Here is a 14708-nt window from a genome sequence, read left to right as displayed (position 1 = left end):
GATCCCTCGAACACTCTGCCTGCAGGATGGTATACACTGCCATACAGTGCTCTGTTCTGTTCTGCCTCTCACATTTGCTTGCTTGTATGCTCTCTCATGGGAAATTAATAAGATACAGTCCAAATGGTGTGCGAGATAAGCCCTCACTCTTGATAGGCACCGTTGGCTGAGAGCTCATGCTAAGGACTCAGGAAACAGCCTCAGTGCTATTTATAGGCCTGGCATCGTGTGTGGCAATAGTGGGGAGCGTGCTTGATGCCAAGTGCATGATTTGTGCCCAGGGAAGTGCATAAGGAGTAGGGTTGGTGAACACGCTAATGTCATCAAAGCGTTAAGGCAGTGCTGAGACGTGCCATATAATGTTTGAGTGTCAGTGTCAGGGCTGTCAAATGATTAAAAATGTCAGTTGAATGTGTCATATGGCAATGAATAAATCTTAGTTAATCACATATAGCAATATTTGTTAAGAAAGGTCTTAAATGAAGATAAATAAATTATGTTACAATATTGTGGTAGAGGAATGCATTAAACGGAAATTGCATATAGTGGCTTTAGAACTCTCTTATTATGTATTTATCTTAAATATTATATTTTTTGTCTTATTTCCATAAGTCTTAGGTTGTTGGTAAGTAAACATGCTCTAAATGGACATCTTTGGTTGCTGTGTTTTAATTTGTTTTAAACTGTTTTTACAGCTTTATCTCATTTGTATTCATAGGTATTTGAATTAAATGTTTATATTTTTGTATGTTTGGATATGCTCTGAACATAAAATATGGATGTATTGGCAGCACATGAAGTGTATTTAGATATGCATAGCTTTAGAAATGTAAACACCTTTTGTGTATATTATATGTGCATTTTGAATATATTTGTGCCATAAAATTTTACACTGGCGTTCAAAGGTTTGAGGTTGTTAAGATTTTATAATGTTTTTGAAAGAAGTCAAAAAGGATTGCGAAATATTACAATTTAAAATAATTCTTTTCTATTTCAATATATTTGTAATTTATGCACATGTCAGGGGGCATGATTAATTCCGTTTTTTTTTTTTATCTTTCACTAAATTAACTTATGTTAAATAGACAGCCCTAGTTTGAGCCATGCATGTCTGCATCATGTGCATATCTGCATTTTCAAAGGAGCAATGTGGGGTCTGACCTTTCTCACATATAAGCTAACAAAGATTATCCTATGTCACATTAATGACCTGGATGTGACCTAGACTTTGCGTGACAACCCAGGCATCATCACACATCGTCTTAGCGGAAGATGATCTCATATATCTCCAAGCAGCCAGAGATACGAATGTGTGACTTAAGCCTTGTTGGTACTTTTGCCTGCTCCACACCACGAACCTCTGCTGACTGTGCGGTCTCCTCCCCAAAGGCGCGAGGCGTTTATACTTGACGTGCTCACAGTTGTACTATTCTTTGAAACGATAGGGGGCAACTCGGAGTAATTGTCCTCTAAACCATCAGGAAGCAGCTGTAAGAAGTAATGTACACACGTGACAATGTTTGTTTTTATTACACTTCTCCAAACCCACACTACCAATTAGAACCAAATCAGAAATGTGTTAATCTTGAGATTATTCTTTGTGACATTAGATATGTCTTTGTGACATTAGACAAATATATGTCAGGGTAGGGTGAAGGGGTGAAGCGAGGACTCAACATGGAGAAGTGATGGGCTTTTTAGTGATAATAAAATAAAACAAAACATAAACTACCCCGAGGGGGAGGACTGGACTGGACTGGACTGGACTGGACTGGACTGGACTGGACTGGACTGGACTGGACTGGACTGGACTGGACTGGACTGGACTAGACTGGACTGGACTGGACCATAGATGGTGTACATATGAACACGATTGGCACAGGACTGTAAACACAAGGAGAATAAATAGGGAGCAAACAAGGCAGGTAACGAGGGAGGACAGGTGGGGCAAATTAATTAATAATCAGGTAACAAGATGGGCTGGGTTAGACAATAGACATGAGAGCACATGGCAAGCCATAAATTACATAAATGACAAGCCATGTGCTCACACCAAACATGACTAAAACACAAGCACATGGCCAGTGAAAACAATCACAAGCCATGTGCTCAAACAAAACATATTGCATTCATTCAATGCAAATTTTACTTTTCACTTATAAGGCTTTCCATAATATAGCACCTTCATATTTGTGTGAACTACTTTATTCACCCACCTATTCACCTACATCACTCTTAGGTCTTCTTCTACTACGACTCTAGTTATACCATCTGTAGGTTTGACCACCATGGGATGAAGAGCTTTTATTTGTACTGCTCCGAGTCTGTGGAACACCTTACCTCAAGACATACGAAATGGTTCTAGTCTTTCTATTTTTAAATCATGTCTTTAAAATCATTTTTTTTTAGATTAGCTTATTCTGATTGACATAGCCTTTGTGTGTTTTATATAATAAAAAAAATTCATGTTTATATTCATTGTTCATGTGTTTTATTGTTTGTATGGTGTCATTGAGTATCTTGAAAGGCGCCCATTAATAAAATGAATGTAAACATAAACCGCATGCTACACAAAACACACATGGACAGAAGAGCGTACTTGAAGTTAACTTCAAGTTAACTCGAAATCGCACACTCACACACCAAGACGGGGCATGGTGTTCGGATCCCAGCGCTTCTGTCTAGTTTGGTTTCGGTTCGTCGGGATTTGGACATTCATGCTTGTTCTCCTGCGCTCACAACAAAAGACAAAACACACGGAGCATGAATGTCCGAATCCCGACACAGAACCGAAACCAAACTAGACAGAAGTGCCGGGATCCGAACACCATGCCCCGCACACAAGACAATTCACATGGACAGAAGACGAGACAAGACAGTAGTGTCAGGGCTCTGTCACAAAACTAAGAATAAACTAGACAGAAGTGACAGAACCCTGACAATATATGGATATAAGAACATGTGTATAAAACAACAATTTTAAAAGTTAAAAGCGCAAAGTTACAAAAATGCTGTGCACACCGCCACACGAAATGGGATCTCACGCACTCAACGCGCATGGCCGCCATCAAATGCCTTTTTGTCAATAAAGCAGTCAAACAGTTTTTTGCTTGTATATGTCTTAATTTGTGGAAGGTCTATATATGATCATTGAAGTGGTGGCCTTGATCATTGCATGAGAGAAAGAGCACATGCGAGAAAGCAGAAAATAGTAAAAGCAGACCAGATTTAAATCGGAAAAAAATCAAAACGTTAATTAAAAATACCATTGTGAATTATTTGATATAGCAGGCCAACAACATTTATTTTATATTTAACTTGGAAACTGATTATTCACACATTATTCACATGTGACTCATCTACTAAACTTAAAGACTGTGTGAGCAAAATGGATTAGGTCTGATTTCTACATTAAATGAGGTATTGTTGTGTTTTTGTAATGTTTTCCTTTCTTGTAAAAATCAAGAAAATGCTTTGCAAAACACATCCAAAACAGATGTGTACAGTTTGTCAGGAATTATCATATTGTTTATAGAGTTGGCTAGCTTGTGCAGATGTACACTCTCTAAGAGTTCACCATGACGCAAGCTGTCTTGTGCTGTCAGAAACCCTGTTTGCAACAAACAGCAAACCTCATTCTCCCTGCATGACCCTGAACTATATCTGTGTTTCAGGAGTTGCTTGAATCATTAAAACTTTTATTAATATGTCACATTTAGATACACTTAACATGTCCTTTTTTAAATGATCATTCTCACCGAAAGTGAATATTCTGTTTCTTTTGTGTGTTTCAGAGGTTTATTGATCGTCAACTCTGTGACTGGTGGAGACAGTTACCACTACACTTCCACCATGCTTCATTTGCGCCTTCCGTCAACTCCTTGCCTTTTCTCTCTCCTCCTCCTGATCTTCCTCTCGGGCCTCACTCATCTCTCTCAGGCCAGTGGCGACACATCCCACAGCAGCACAGGAAACTGTTCAGGGGAGGACAGCTGCTCTGAGGGCGTCGTCCTGCCGGTGTGGAACCCCCAGAACCCCTCAGTGGGCGACAAGGTGGCACGTGCCATTGTCTACTTTGTGGCCCTCATCTACATGTTCTTAGGCATGTCCATCATCGCAGACCGGTTCATGTCATCCATCGAGGTGATTACATCTCAAGAGAAAGAGATAACAATCAAGAAACCCAACGGTGAGACCACCACAGCAACCGTGCGCATCTGGAACGAGACCGTGTCCAACCTGACCCTCATGGCTTTGGGATCGTCGGCACCTGAGATCCTGTTATCCGTGATTGAGGTCTGCGGACACAAGTTTGAGGCTGGTAACCTGGGCCCGAGCACAATTGTGGGCAGCGCTGCCTTCAACATGTTTATCATCATCGCTATCTGTGTTTACGTGGTCCCAGACGGTGAGGTGCGAAAAATCAAGCACTTGAGGGTCTTCTTTGTGACGGCAGCCTGGAGCATTTTCGCCTACATTTGGCTGTACTTGATCCTGTCTGTCTTCTCTCCTGGTGTGGTGGAAGTCTGGGAGGCCGTCCTTACGTTTCTCTTCTTTCCGATCTGTGTGCTTCAAGCCTGGATCGCAGACCGTCGCTTGCTCTTTTACAAATACGTCCACAAGCGCTACCGCGCTGACAAGAACCGCGGCATCATCATTGAGACGGAGGGTGACGGCATGTTCAGCAAGATGGATATGGAGATGGACGGTCAAGGTGCCAATTCCCACCACAAGGAGTCACTTGATGGCATGCTGGCTGGTGTGGAGGAAGGAGGTGGTGGAGGGGAGGAAGAGGAGGCCAGGAGGGAGATGGCTCGTACGTTGAAGGATCTCAAGCAGAGACACCCGGAGAAGGACATGGAGCAGCTGATCGAGATGGCAAACTACCAAGTGCTGGTGCAACAGCAGAAGAGTCGAGCTTTCTATCGCATCCAGGCCACTCGCATGATGATCGGAGCAGGGAACATTCTGAAGAAGCATGCTGCAGACCAGGCCAGGAAGGTGGTGAGCTGCCATGAGGCTAATCCCCAGGAAGAGGACCCTCACACCATCTACCTGGAGTTTGAGCCCTCCCATTATCAATGCTTTGAGAACTGCGGCTCCTTAAAGCTCTCCGTGACCCGACATGGTGGAGACAGTGGCTGCACTGTTAAGGTAATGATTCCACTGTCTATACACAACAGTACTGTGATTATATTGCTGTTATTGTACTTTAATTATATGGATGTGATATAATTTTGAGGCCAGAAACCTACACGAGTCCCAGCAGCGAGGATGTACTCTCAGAGCTATTTTAAATAATTACAGCACTTAGGAGACAAGCAATTTAATGACACTATATTAACAGACTTCAGATTAGCTCATTTTATTATATTAACCTTTCAATTGTGAAGTTCAAGTTATATTCAATTATTTTATGTGATTTTGATAAGAGGTCAAAATATACTATAATATTAGTATTAACAACACATAATAATTATAAATAAAAAATAATTATGTTATTTTATTTGACTAATAATAACAACATTTATTATTATTATTATTAAATATAACACACAACATAATGATAAAAATGTATATCATGTTGTTATTATTATGTGATATGATTAATAATAAGACTCACTGGATTATTACAATTAATGGCAAAAGGAATGTTAACTGATATTTCCTACTGATACACTACAGCTAAAGATATAAATAACTGGCTTAAAACCTTTTTTGTTGTTATTTGTGGAATTTATTTACCACACATCCTCTCTTAAAATCTACATTTTAACACTGTATGTATGAGAATTATTATTACTCACTGTATATTGTCACTCTTCTGAATATAAAAAAATATATAGCTGTATGACAACTGGTCCTGTATCTAGGTTGACTATCGCACAGAGGATGGCACTGCTAACGCAGGATCAGACTATGAATTCGCTGAGGGCACTCTGGTCTTTAAACCGGGTGAGACGGTGAAGGAGCTGACAGTCGGCGTGATTGACGATGACATATTCGAGGAAGATGAGCATTTCTACGTACATCTCAGCAACCCTCGAGTAGTCCACCGTGCCGAGGTCTCCATCCTTGACCCTAATGCGGTGTCTCCAGGCAACAGCATTACAGGGTCCAGCCACGTTCCTCCCAAAGCTGCCTTGGGTAATGCGCACACTGGCACGGTGACCATTTACGATGATGACCACGCGGGTATCTTTACGTTCGAGAACAATGCCACACGAGTGAGTGAAAGCGTGGGCATCATGCAGGTGAAGGTGCACAGAACATCTGGAGCGAGGGGGAAGGTGGCAGTACCGTTCCACACTACAGAGGGTACCGCCAAAGCTGGAGAAGACTATGAAGAGGTGGCTGGCAAACTGGAGTTCCTCAATGATGAGACCATGTAAGTTAAATATTTTTTGGGACTTACAACCCTGAATATGTTTTTCATAAGTGTGCACAGGAGGATTTCAAGGAGACAAGATGCTCTTTGTCACTGCCAACACTGATTGAACCAGATGTTTGCAGAGAGCATATGTTTGTGTCCTCGAATAGGCAAAATTGAATCAAGTCATCCTTGTCAGCTCATGGCTGCATCCAAATTTGCATACTTCTAATCACTAGAGATGGGAAAGTACATACTTTTAAGTATTTTTAAGACAGAACATTAGATCTTGGACAAACTACATCTTAAAATTGTGTTTTGGCATTCAATAGTGAAATACAGGTGAAAAGTCACCTTAGAGGAGACATTAGCCTAAACGAGCAGTGATGCCCACCCATTATGTTCACAACTAGGGATGCTAACGATAAATAAAAGGTTGAATAATTGTAGGTAATAAGACCTGTCAAACTGAGCAATCAAACCAATCCAAGCGCACTCCAGCTGTAAAACAGTGTCCGATTGGAGCATACCTCCAGCGTGTCAGTAGCATGTCATGTCACTCTGTGTTCTACGCATTGTCTTATCTTGTGTTTAGGCTTGTTTGAGACTCTAAGTAACGGTATGCGATCTACTATGTTTACTAATGTTTTGCGAAGTTACAAACAAAAACGTGGCACAAATTGTGTATACATACTGTTTACATGTGCATCTGCGACACTTTTTAATACAAATACTTAGGCATATTTGTTTCAGTTAGAGACCAAACTATACCGTTATATTCTGCTAGTTGAGACCTTTCACCGATATGTGGCACAAGTCATCTGTTATGTACGATAAATTTACAGATCACTTTTTCATGTAATGCAGTTATTTTTTTCACGTTATGAAAATAGAGCACTTCTAATGTCAGCAAACTTAAAAGCACTTGTTAAGTGATGGTCATGTTCCCATATTCACCGCAAAGCCCTGCTTCTAAGGTTTAAAGCAACGCCTATTTTGTGGTAGTCATTTATCGATTAATTGATCGTTATTTAAACAATGATCGATTATGGGAATTTATGTAAATCGACATCCGTATTCACAACAGCGAATCAACCTGAAGGGGTCAAACTGGTGGAAACTTTAAATATTGTAAAAGCAACGTGGAGATGGCGTTTTTATCACTCAACAGGTGAGTAAGGTATTTTATTTAACAGATAAATTGCCATCTGTAATTCTCTAAGAGTTCATTGTAAAGCATCATCTATTGTGAAGGGCCCTTTCATTCAGAAATCAAGATGCGTTAAAAACGGATGCACGCAAGAAAACTTGTCCGGAGTTCAATCAATCATCAATCAATAACATGTTCGGTGATGTGAGCTGTGTTACACGCGGGATAGTAATGGTGGCTACAAAGAAATCTGTAATGTTAATTTTGGTCACGGCTTGTCTTGAAAAACGAAGACAGTTTGACGGTCGTCTTAGGAGAAGCCACACTGCAGGACTGTGAGTCAAATCTTCTGACACTGCCAGAATTTCGTCGGAGATCAAATTTTATCGCAACGGTCATTAATCGGCTGTCGGTGAACATGTCAAACTAACGTTCAAAGACTTCAGATTTTAGCCTAGGATCAGAGGATTCTTTTCTGATTTGCTAAATTTGTCTCAGACGGCCAAATCGCGGCCAAAATCACAGTGTACGGCTCGTCGCCTTCCATTTTTGCGCTTGTTCTTGTTGCATATTCTCAAACTGGCAACGAGTGTGAGCATCGAGAAGGGGGCGGGAGAAACAACCCTATCCAATGTTTTGAATTTGGACTGCAGTACTCATTTCAACCACTAGCTGTCAATATTACATTCTGCACCTTTAAAGGGGTGATGAACTGAAAAATCAAATTTTCCTTGAGCTTTTGACATCTAAGAGGTCATCATATTATAAGAATATCCTGTAAGTTTCAGAACTGAAAACGTCCTTGTTAGTCCAATAAAAGCTTTTATTGACACCAGGCTCAGCAAACGACTCGTTTTTCAAAGTGGGGAACTATGACGACAAAGAGGATAAAACGTCTCAGATTACGACTGTAACCTCTGTTCCCTGAGAACAGGGAACGAGACAATACGTCATCGACGTTATGGGGGGAACGCCTCAGGCGTGACAGGTGTCTGAAATCACTTTCAAATCACGTCAATCACATTGACCGGCGACAGCCCGTGAATCATTAACGTGAATGATTAACGTGCGACCTGGAAGTATATAAGGGCGCCTTGCAAACATGACAAATCACCTTATCGTCTGAAGGGACTGTACGGTAGGCAAGCCCCGAGGCATGGCAGGGAGACGTATTGTCTCGTTCCCTGTTCTCAGGGAACAGAGGTTACAGTCGTAACCTGAGACGTTCCCTTTCGAAGGGAACTCAACAATACGTCATCGACGCTATGGGGAACGAAATACCCACTCCGCCATGCTGAGGGGAGTGCATGCCCTCAGGCAGTGACAACTGTCCAAACCAGCAAATTCAAATGAAATGCTAGAACCACTCACCCTCAGGTCACACATCTGTCAGTGACATCATTCCCTACGGTCATAGCCCAAGCTATAAGCCTCACAGGAAAACCTCCATAAACATAGTTAAATGAAAGGGCTACCTGGGCCTGCTCAAAGGCCTAGGACCACAACTTCAATTAGAAGGGGTCCCTTCTAGGGAATGTGGCTAGGGAACCCGAAGGAACCCCAGCCAATCACTATTTAGGGGGACGTACTTACCCCGAAATCCCACCAGGACGGCCTGACCTGGCGTCAGAGCATAGACACTTAGTCTGGCCAGAGCCTCTGGACACTTGCCTTAGGTAAGGCATCCAACCCGAGGGACTGCAAAGCTGGCAGTGAACCGCTCGGCTCGGATCTCAGAAGCGGGATATCCCGGAGAATATGACTCAGCATAGTGCTTTCCAACCCTTGCTAGCGAGGGGAGTTTCTCTACTCGATCCACGGATCAACCCAGTGTCTGTGTTTCAAAACACTGAGGAGGCCTGTGAAGGCCTAAGGACTGATCTAACTGGGAGGCCTCGCAAGAGGCCTACGACCGTCTGACCAGACTCAGGAGTCCGCGTGCTCACAGTGACTCTCAATGAGGGGAGCATATGGTCCCCCTGATAGGCAAAACCAGGCTGTAGGCAGGAAAGAGGTTCCGAGAGGGAACCAGTAGCAGAGAATGAACACTTTAGTCGAGCCAGGGTGCAAGCTCGCCTTCAGCAGCTGCCTGATAAGGCCAGCTGAAATGATAGCAAGAGGCCACTAGCTTCCTGAACCCAGCACCGCTAGGGAACCACTCACAAGGAGGCCTGGTGAGGCCTACTACCTGATAGCAACAGTATGTGGTCACCTACAGGGAGGCCTAGAGAGGCCTACTACCTGATAACGATAGTACGTGGGGAACTCACCCTCAGGGAGGCCTGGTGAGGCCTACTACCTGACAGCCATAATATCTGGGAGCTTTTTCTGCTACCCGATAGAAAGTCAGGCTAGCTGTCCAGTTGTCTGTCCTTGGGCTTGTCTCCAGGGAGGCCTGGTGAGGCCTACTACCTGATAGCCAATGTAGGTGGGGATTTGCCTTCAAGGAGGCCGGGTGAGGCCTACTACCTGATAACCATCTTAAGTGGGAATTCACCTTCAGGGAGACCTGAGTGGCCTACTACCTGATAGCAACTGGTAGCTGAGTCCGGGTGACAGTTCCAAGGCGGCCTGCTAAGGCCAGCCAGCTGGGGACTTGCCTATCAGGGAGGGCTGGTTGGGCCTACTAGCTGATAGCAAGTCAATTCTGCTACAAAGGAACACTGTTGGGAACCATACTACACCAACGTAACTATTGGGCCCACCCACAGGAGGCCTAGTACGGCTAGCTACCTGTGGCGGCTATAAAATATGTCCCACAATGTTGGGACTCACCTCCGAGGAGGCCTGTTTAAGGCCTACTACCCACCGGTGAGCCAACTGCCCGAACCACCAAGGCCAACCATTTCTCTCGAGAAGTGGCCTACAGCGCCCTATTGGGGGCTGCCCATACAAGGAGGCCTGCTGAGGCCTACTACCTGATGGCGCAGCCTTCGTTGGCAGAAGCTGTTTACACAGCGCCTACAGTATCCTGGTGCCTAGTCACATTGCCCACGGCAGTGTACTCAGCAAGAGAGCTTAGCACCCTTAAAAACAAGGGGAGTACAACATACGCCACTCTGCCTCAACGGAGGCCCCAGTTAGTCAGGGGCCTACCATCTATGCATGGGCGTCAGCTCAGGGCAATGCTCTGGCTACGGGGGAGCGTACTTCGACCAAAGAAGAAGTGAAGGCTTACTTCATACTCGACCCGAGCCATAGTGGTGCGAGGTAGGATAAACAGAACTGGGAGTGAAGTACTCAGACCTACCCTGAATCACAGGGGAATACTCACACCTCACCCTGAGGTTACCAGGGGGCGGGCCTGCCAGCGGCTCTAGGGTTGACAGAAATGTATCTGTGCCCAACCTAGGGGAGTGGGACTTGAATGAAAGCCAACCACCTACAACCCGGCGCTCGAGCAGTAGCTCAGCGAGGTAAGTGAAGCCCATACTGGCGGCCTAAATCCGTAGGCCAGTTCTGCACGGCAGGGTCGGGCAGGAGACTCAGTCTTCTTCGTGAAGCGAAAGACGGCCTAACCCTGCTCAAAAGGACTTAAATACCACAGAGGCCTAACTGAGGCCTACCATGTCCTTATAAACCATCCTCTGCACCACGCTGCATTACTCTAGTCACCCCAGAATGCAGAGAAGGGGGCGGGCCTTGGCCTAACGACTCCCATGGGAGGAGGCTGATTATACAGCGATGCCAAAAACCTACATTCACAAAGTGAAGGGTCAGAGGAAGACATGCTAATTTTAACAGAACGCCTCTAATATCCCTGGCACAGCCTAGGCCAGCTACAGAGGCGGGCCTGGTGAGGGCCAGCCTGTAAGCATAGATCTATCTGAGGGCTCAGAGGAGCCACAGCCTACTAAAGAATATAGTCTGTATTATTCCATACAAAGAGCTGCAGAAACGCTCAACCTAATGAAAACTCAACAGAGCTCAAGGGGCGAAATACTCAGAAAAGTCAAAACGGTCCCATGGGGCAGACATAAGATCTATCTGAAGCTTTAGCGTCAGTCAACACTCTAAGTAAAACATTCTATCAGAGAGAGACCAACTACTCTACCCTGAGGTGGCTAATAGCACGAAAGCTAACATAGTTATCGTTCTGGCCACCTAACTGGGAACTTCAGGGCCCTGATAATCCAAAAAAGTTCTCTTACCTTATTACCTTGACATGGCCCCATAACTCTATACAGGGAACGAGGTCTGTAAAGAGAAACATATTATTTTTTAATCACAAAAAATACTCTTTGAAAGACGAGCAGCTCACCTGCGGCTTGCGAAGTGAAGACTCACCAGACAGTTCTTCATGAACATGGGGTCTACCACCTTTACATACCTGAAAGAGGCACTCTCACTAACCAAGCCGAGGCAGGCCATCAGAACATTGTTCTAACCATGAGCCCAGCCTCAGGCCTGATGTAAGAAGCGCCTGGGGAGTCGGGGAAGAGAGGAAAGGGCTAAGATATAATCACGCCCTCAGGGAAGATGATCCATGACCGACGCAACGTGCGTTGTGCCGGATCACCTCCCTCAGATCCCTCTTCTTGCGGGAGTCGCGCCTCCTCTGCGACCTACTACTCCACGGAGGAGGCGCACGAGAGGTGACACTGGCTCTCTGGCCTCATCTAAGGTCCTCGGATCATGATAGGCCAGGCCCTCCCATCTGTCTGGGCATTGACACGGATCTCAGCGGTATGTATGTCCTGGATACAGCTGAGCGCGCCTTCGCCTCTCTAAACTTTCCAACCACCGCCAACACGGAGGTGCCGAAAAGCTCAGAGGGCGAAACCAGCGAATCGAGGAGAAAGCCTTTCTCTTTCTTCCCGATGTCGGCCAGGTTCAACCACAAATGTCTCTCCGTGGCCAGTATCGTCGCCATCCCGAAGAGCTATATATATATTTTTTATTTTTTTTCATTTGCGGCGCAGCTCAGTAACCGCCTCAGGGGCCCCACCCCCTGGTCGAGATCCCCCAGCAGATCGGCCTGGTGTACCTGCAACACCGCCATGATGTGCAGGCTAGCACCGGCCTGACCCGCTGACGTGTATGCTCTGCCATTCAACTGGCAGGGTTTGAGCTCTCAGTGTCGATTGTTTTCCCATCGACGCATACCCACGCTCTCCTATCCTCTCAACATCAGCGAGACTAGCCTGCTGATGTTGGTGGATACAGGCAGAGTATGGGTTCTTCCGTGTCCTCTCGATCTCAGTATGAGATCGGGAAGAAATGAAAGGCTCACCTGAGCTGGTGGTTCTATGACCGGGGAAAAACCGCTCTCATCGCGAGCGATTTCTCCCCCAACGAGCAGCCACGGCAGCTGCAGCCTGCCCGCGGCGCGTTCTATAACACCAACCAGCTCAGCATACACGGGACAGGGCGGCTGAGAAGATACAGGAAATATCTTATTATTACCACCCTCATCAGCCATCTTCTGTTTGTCCGGGAGAGCGCTTGCTGCCGGACTAAGTTTTCCCTTTTTTTTTTTCTTTTTTTTTTTTGAAAAACTTCAACAGCTTCTCGTCAGCCGCCTCATCGTCTGAGAGGATTACACCCCTCTCAAGACGATCGGCAAGCTTCCTCTGTGACATCCAGACGCTGAACCCTCTTCTCTCGAGAAGAGGGACAGGTGCGATCACAATTTGTACAGGCAGTTCCCTCGAGTGCCTGTGCGCGTCTTCCTTCCCAGACAGAAAAATGCACAGTTCGTGTGTGTCACCCGGCTTCAGATATCTTGAGCACGGGTCTGCACACTTCTGAAAGCATTTCATAATTTTTTTTCATTTCATGATTTTCAAAGTGGTTACAGACAAAACAGTCCCTGAAGACAAAAAGATGATTTGTCATGTTTGCAAGGCGCCCTTATATACTTCCAGGTCGCACGTTAATCATTCACGTTAATGATTCACGGGCTGTCGCCGGTCAATGTGATTGACGTGATTTGATAGTGATTTCAGACACCTGTCACGCCTGAGGCGGTCCCCCCATAGCGTCGATAACGTATTGTTGAGTTCCCTTCGAAAGGGAACACCACCCCCGCAGAAGAAGATCAACGCCTACTTCAACATGGCCGGTTTAGCCCCGCCCACCGATTCGTACATTACACGAAACTCATTATAATATGCAAAACTGTTATCCACTCACAGCAGTGGGCGTTTACTTCCAAGTCTTCAATGCGAGAAGCCCAGAAAAACCGAGTGTTTTTGAGCTAGGCTCAAAACTAGGGTAGAAAATAGCCTATTACTTATTCATTTTGATGTTTTTGAATGTAAAAACCAAGCGAACATAGGGTGGCCATACGTCCGGATTTTGGCCGGACAGTTCGGATTTTAAGCCCCCTGTCCGGTGTAGCCTCAAGCCGGATCATTTGTCCTCCTTTTTGGAGTTGCGCTGGATTGTTTAAAAAAAATTAACCTATAAAAATCCCGCATAATGATAGCGGCTCTCTGATCCCCGTAAATTAGTTCAAATCTCTTGGAATCTAGAGCCACGCATGCGAGACAGAACATACTGTAAGTGCTCCAAACCGTGACAACCGTGACAGAGAGCGAGAGACCTTGCGTGCCCTCAGCAGCCCCCCCCCCAGTCAACCCCCCCCCGTCAACAAAACCACCGATCACCAAAATATGTCCTCCTTTTTGGTGTTATGGAAATGGCCACCCTAAGCGAATGTCATAAGTTGACCTCAGACAACAATATAAAAAAATGTACAAAGCCAGTTCATGACCCCTTTAATGGTGTTAATGGAGAAATGGAGAATGGAGAAACCATGTAAACATTAAATGAAACTGGAACATGAATTTACATTAAAAACCCAAACTTTGGGGACTGTGGCTCCTCATTTCAAGTCCATCACAGTGTTAATGAAAAATGCTAAATGGGATGCAGACCATATCTTAACATTTTTATTTGTAGATTGCATGTACATCCGTTTTTGACTGTTTCTACATGGTAGTTAAAGTAAGATGTACCCTGTTGACCTGGTATGATCACAGTATGCATGGATTACAGGCCCCGAGACTAAAAAAGGAACACAAATAGATAAGAGCTAGGCAGAAAGAAATCTATAAGCCTCACATGAAAACGGATGAACAAGGAATAAAGTTGAAGGGATGTGTGAAGTCTGGAAGAAAGCCAGAGAGGAGGAGATTGAGAATGATAGAGCTGCTGAGTTTTCTCTCAATCCTGAAAATCGAT

General features: G+C 44.9%; 1 protein-coding gene across 1 annotated transcript in view; it reads left to right on the top strand.

Moving 5' to 3' along the window:
* slc8a4a (solute carrier family 8 member 4a) overlaps positions 1-14708 on the top strand; it is a 90348-nt gene that overhangs the window by 37931 nt on the left and 37709 nt on the right. The window contains exons 3-4 of the mRNA XM_056261961.1: positions 3795-5154; positions 5874-6388. Coding sequence (XP_056117936.1) covers positions 3853-5154; positions 5874-6388 — 1817 coding nt within the window. The 5' untranslated portion in view covers positions 3795-3852. The remainder of the gene's footprint in view (positions 1-3794; positions 5155-5873; positions 6389-14708) is intronic.

The sequence above is a fragment of the Rhinichthys klamathensis genome, unplaced genomic scaffold (assembly GCF_029890125.1).
Source record: "Rhinichthys klamathensis goyatoka isolate OS25496 unplaced genomic scaffold, OSU_Roscu_1.1 h1tg000191l_1, whole genome shotgun sequence".
Lineage (NCBI taxonomy): Eukaryota > Metazoa > Chordata > Actinopteri > Cypriniformes > Leuciscidae > Rhinichthys > Rhinichthys klamathensis.
Note: the sequence above shows the minus strand (reverse complement) of the source record. Positions and strands in the feature narration are given on the sequence as shown.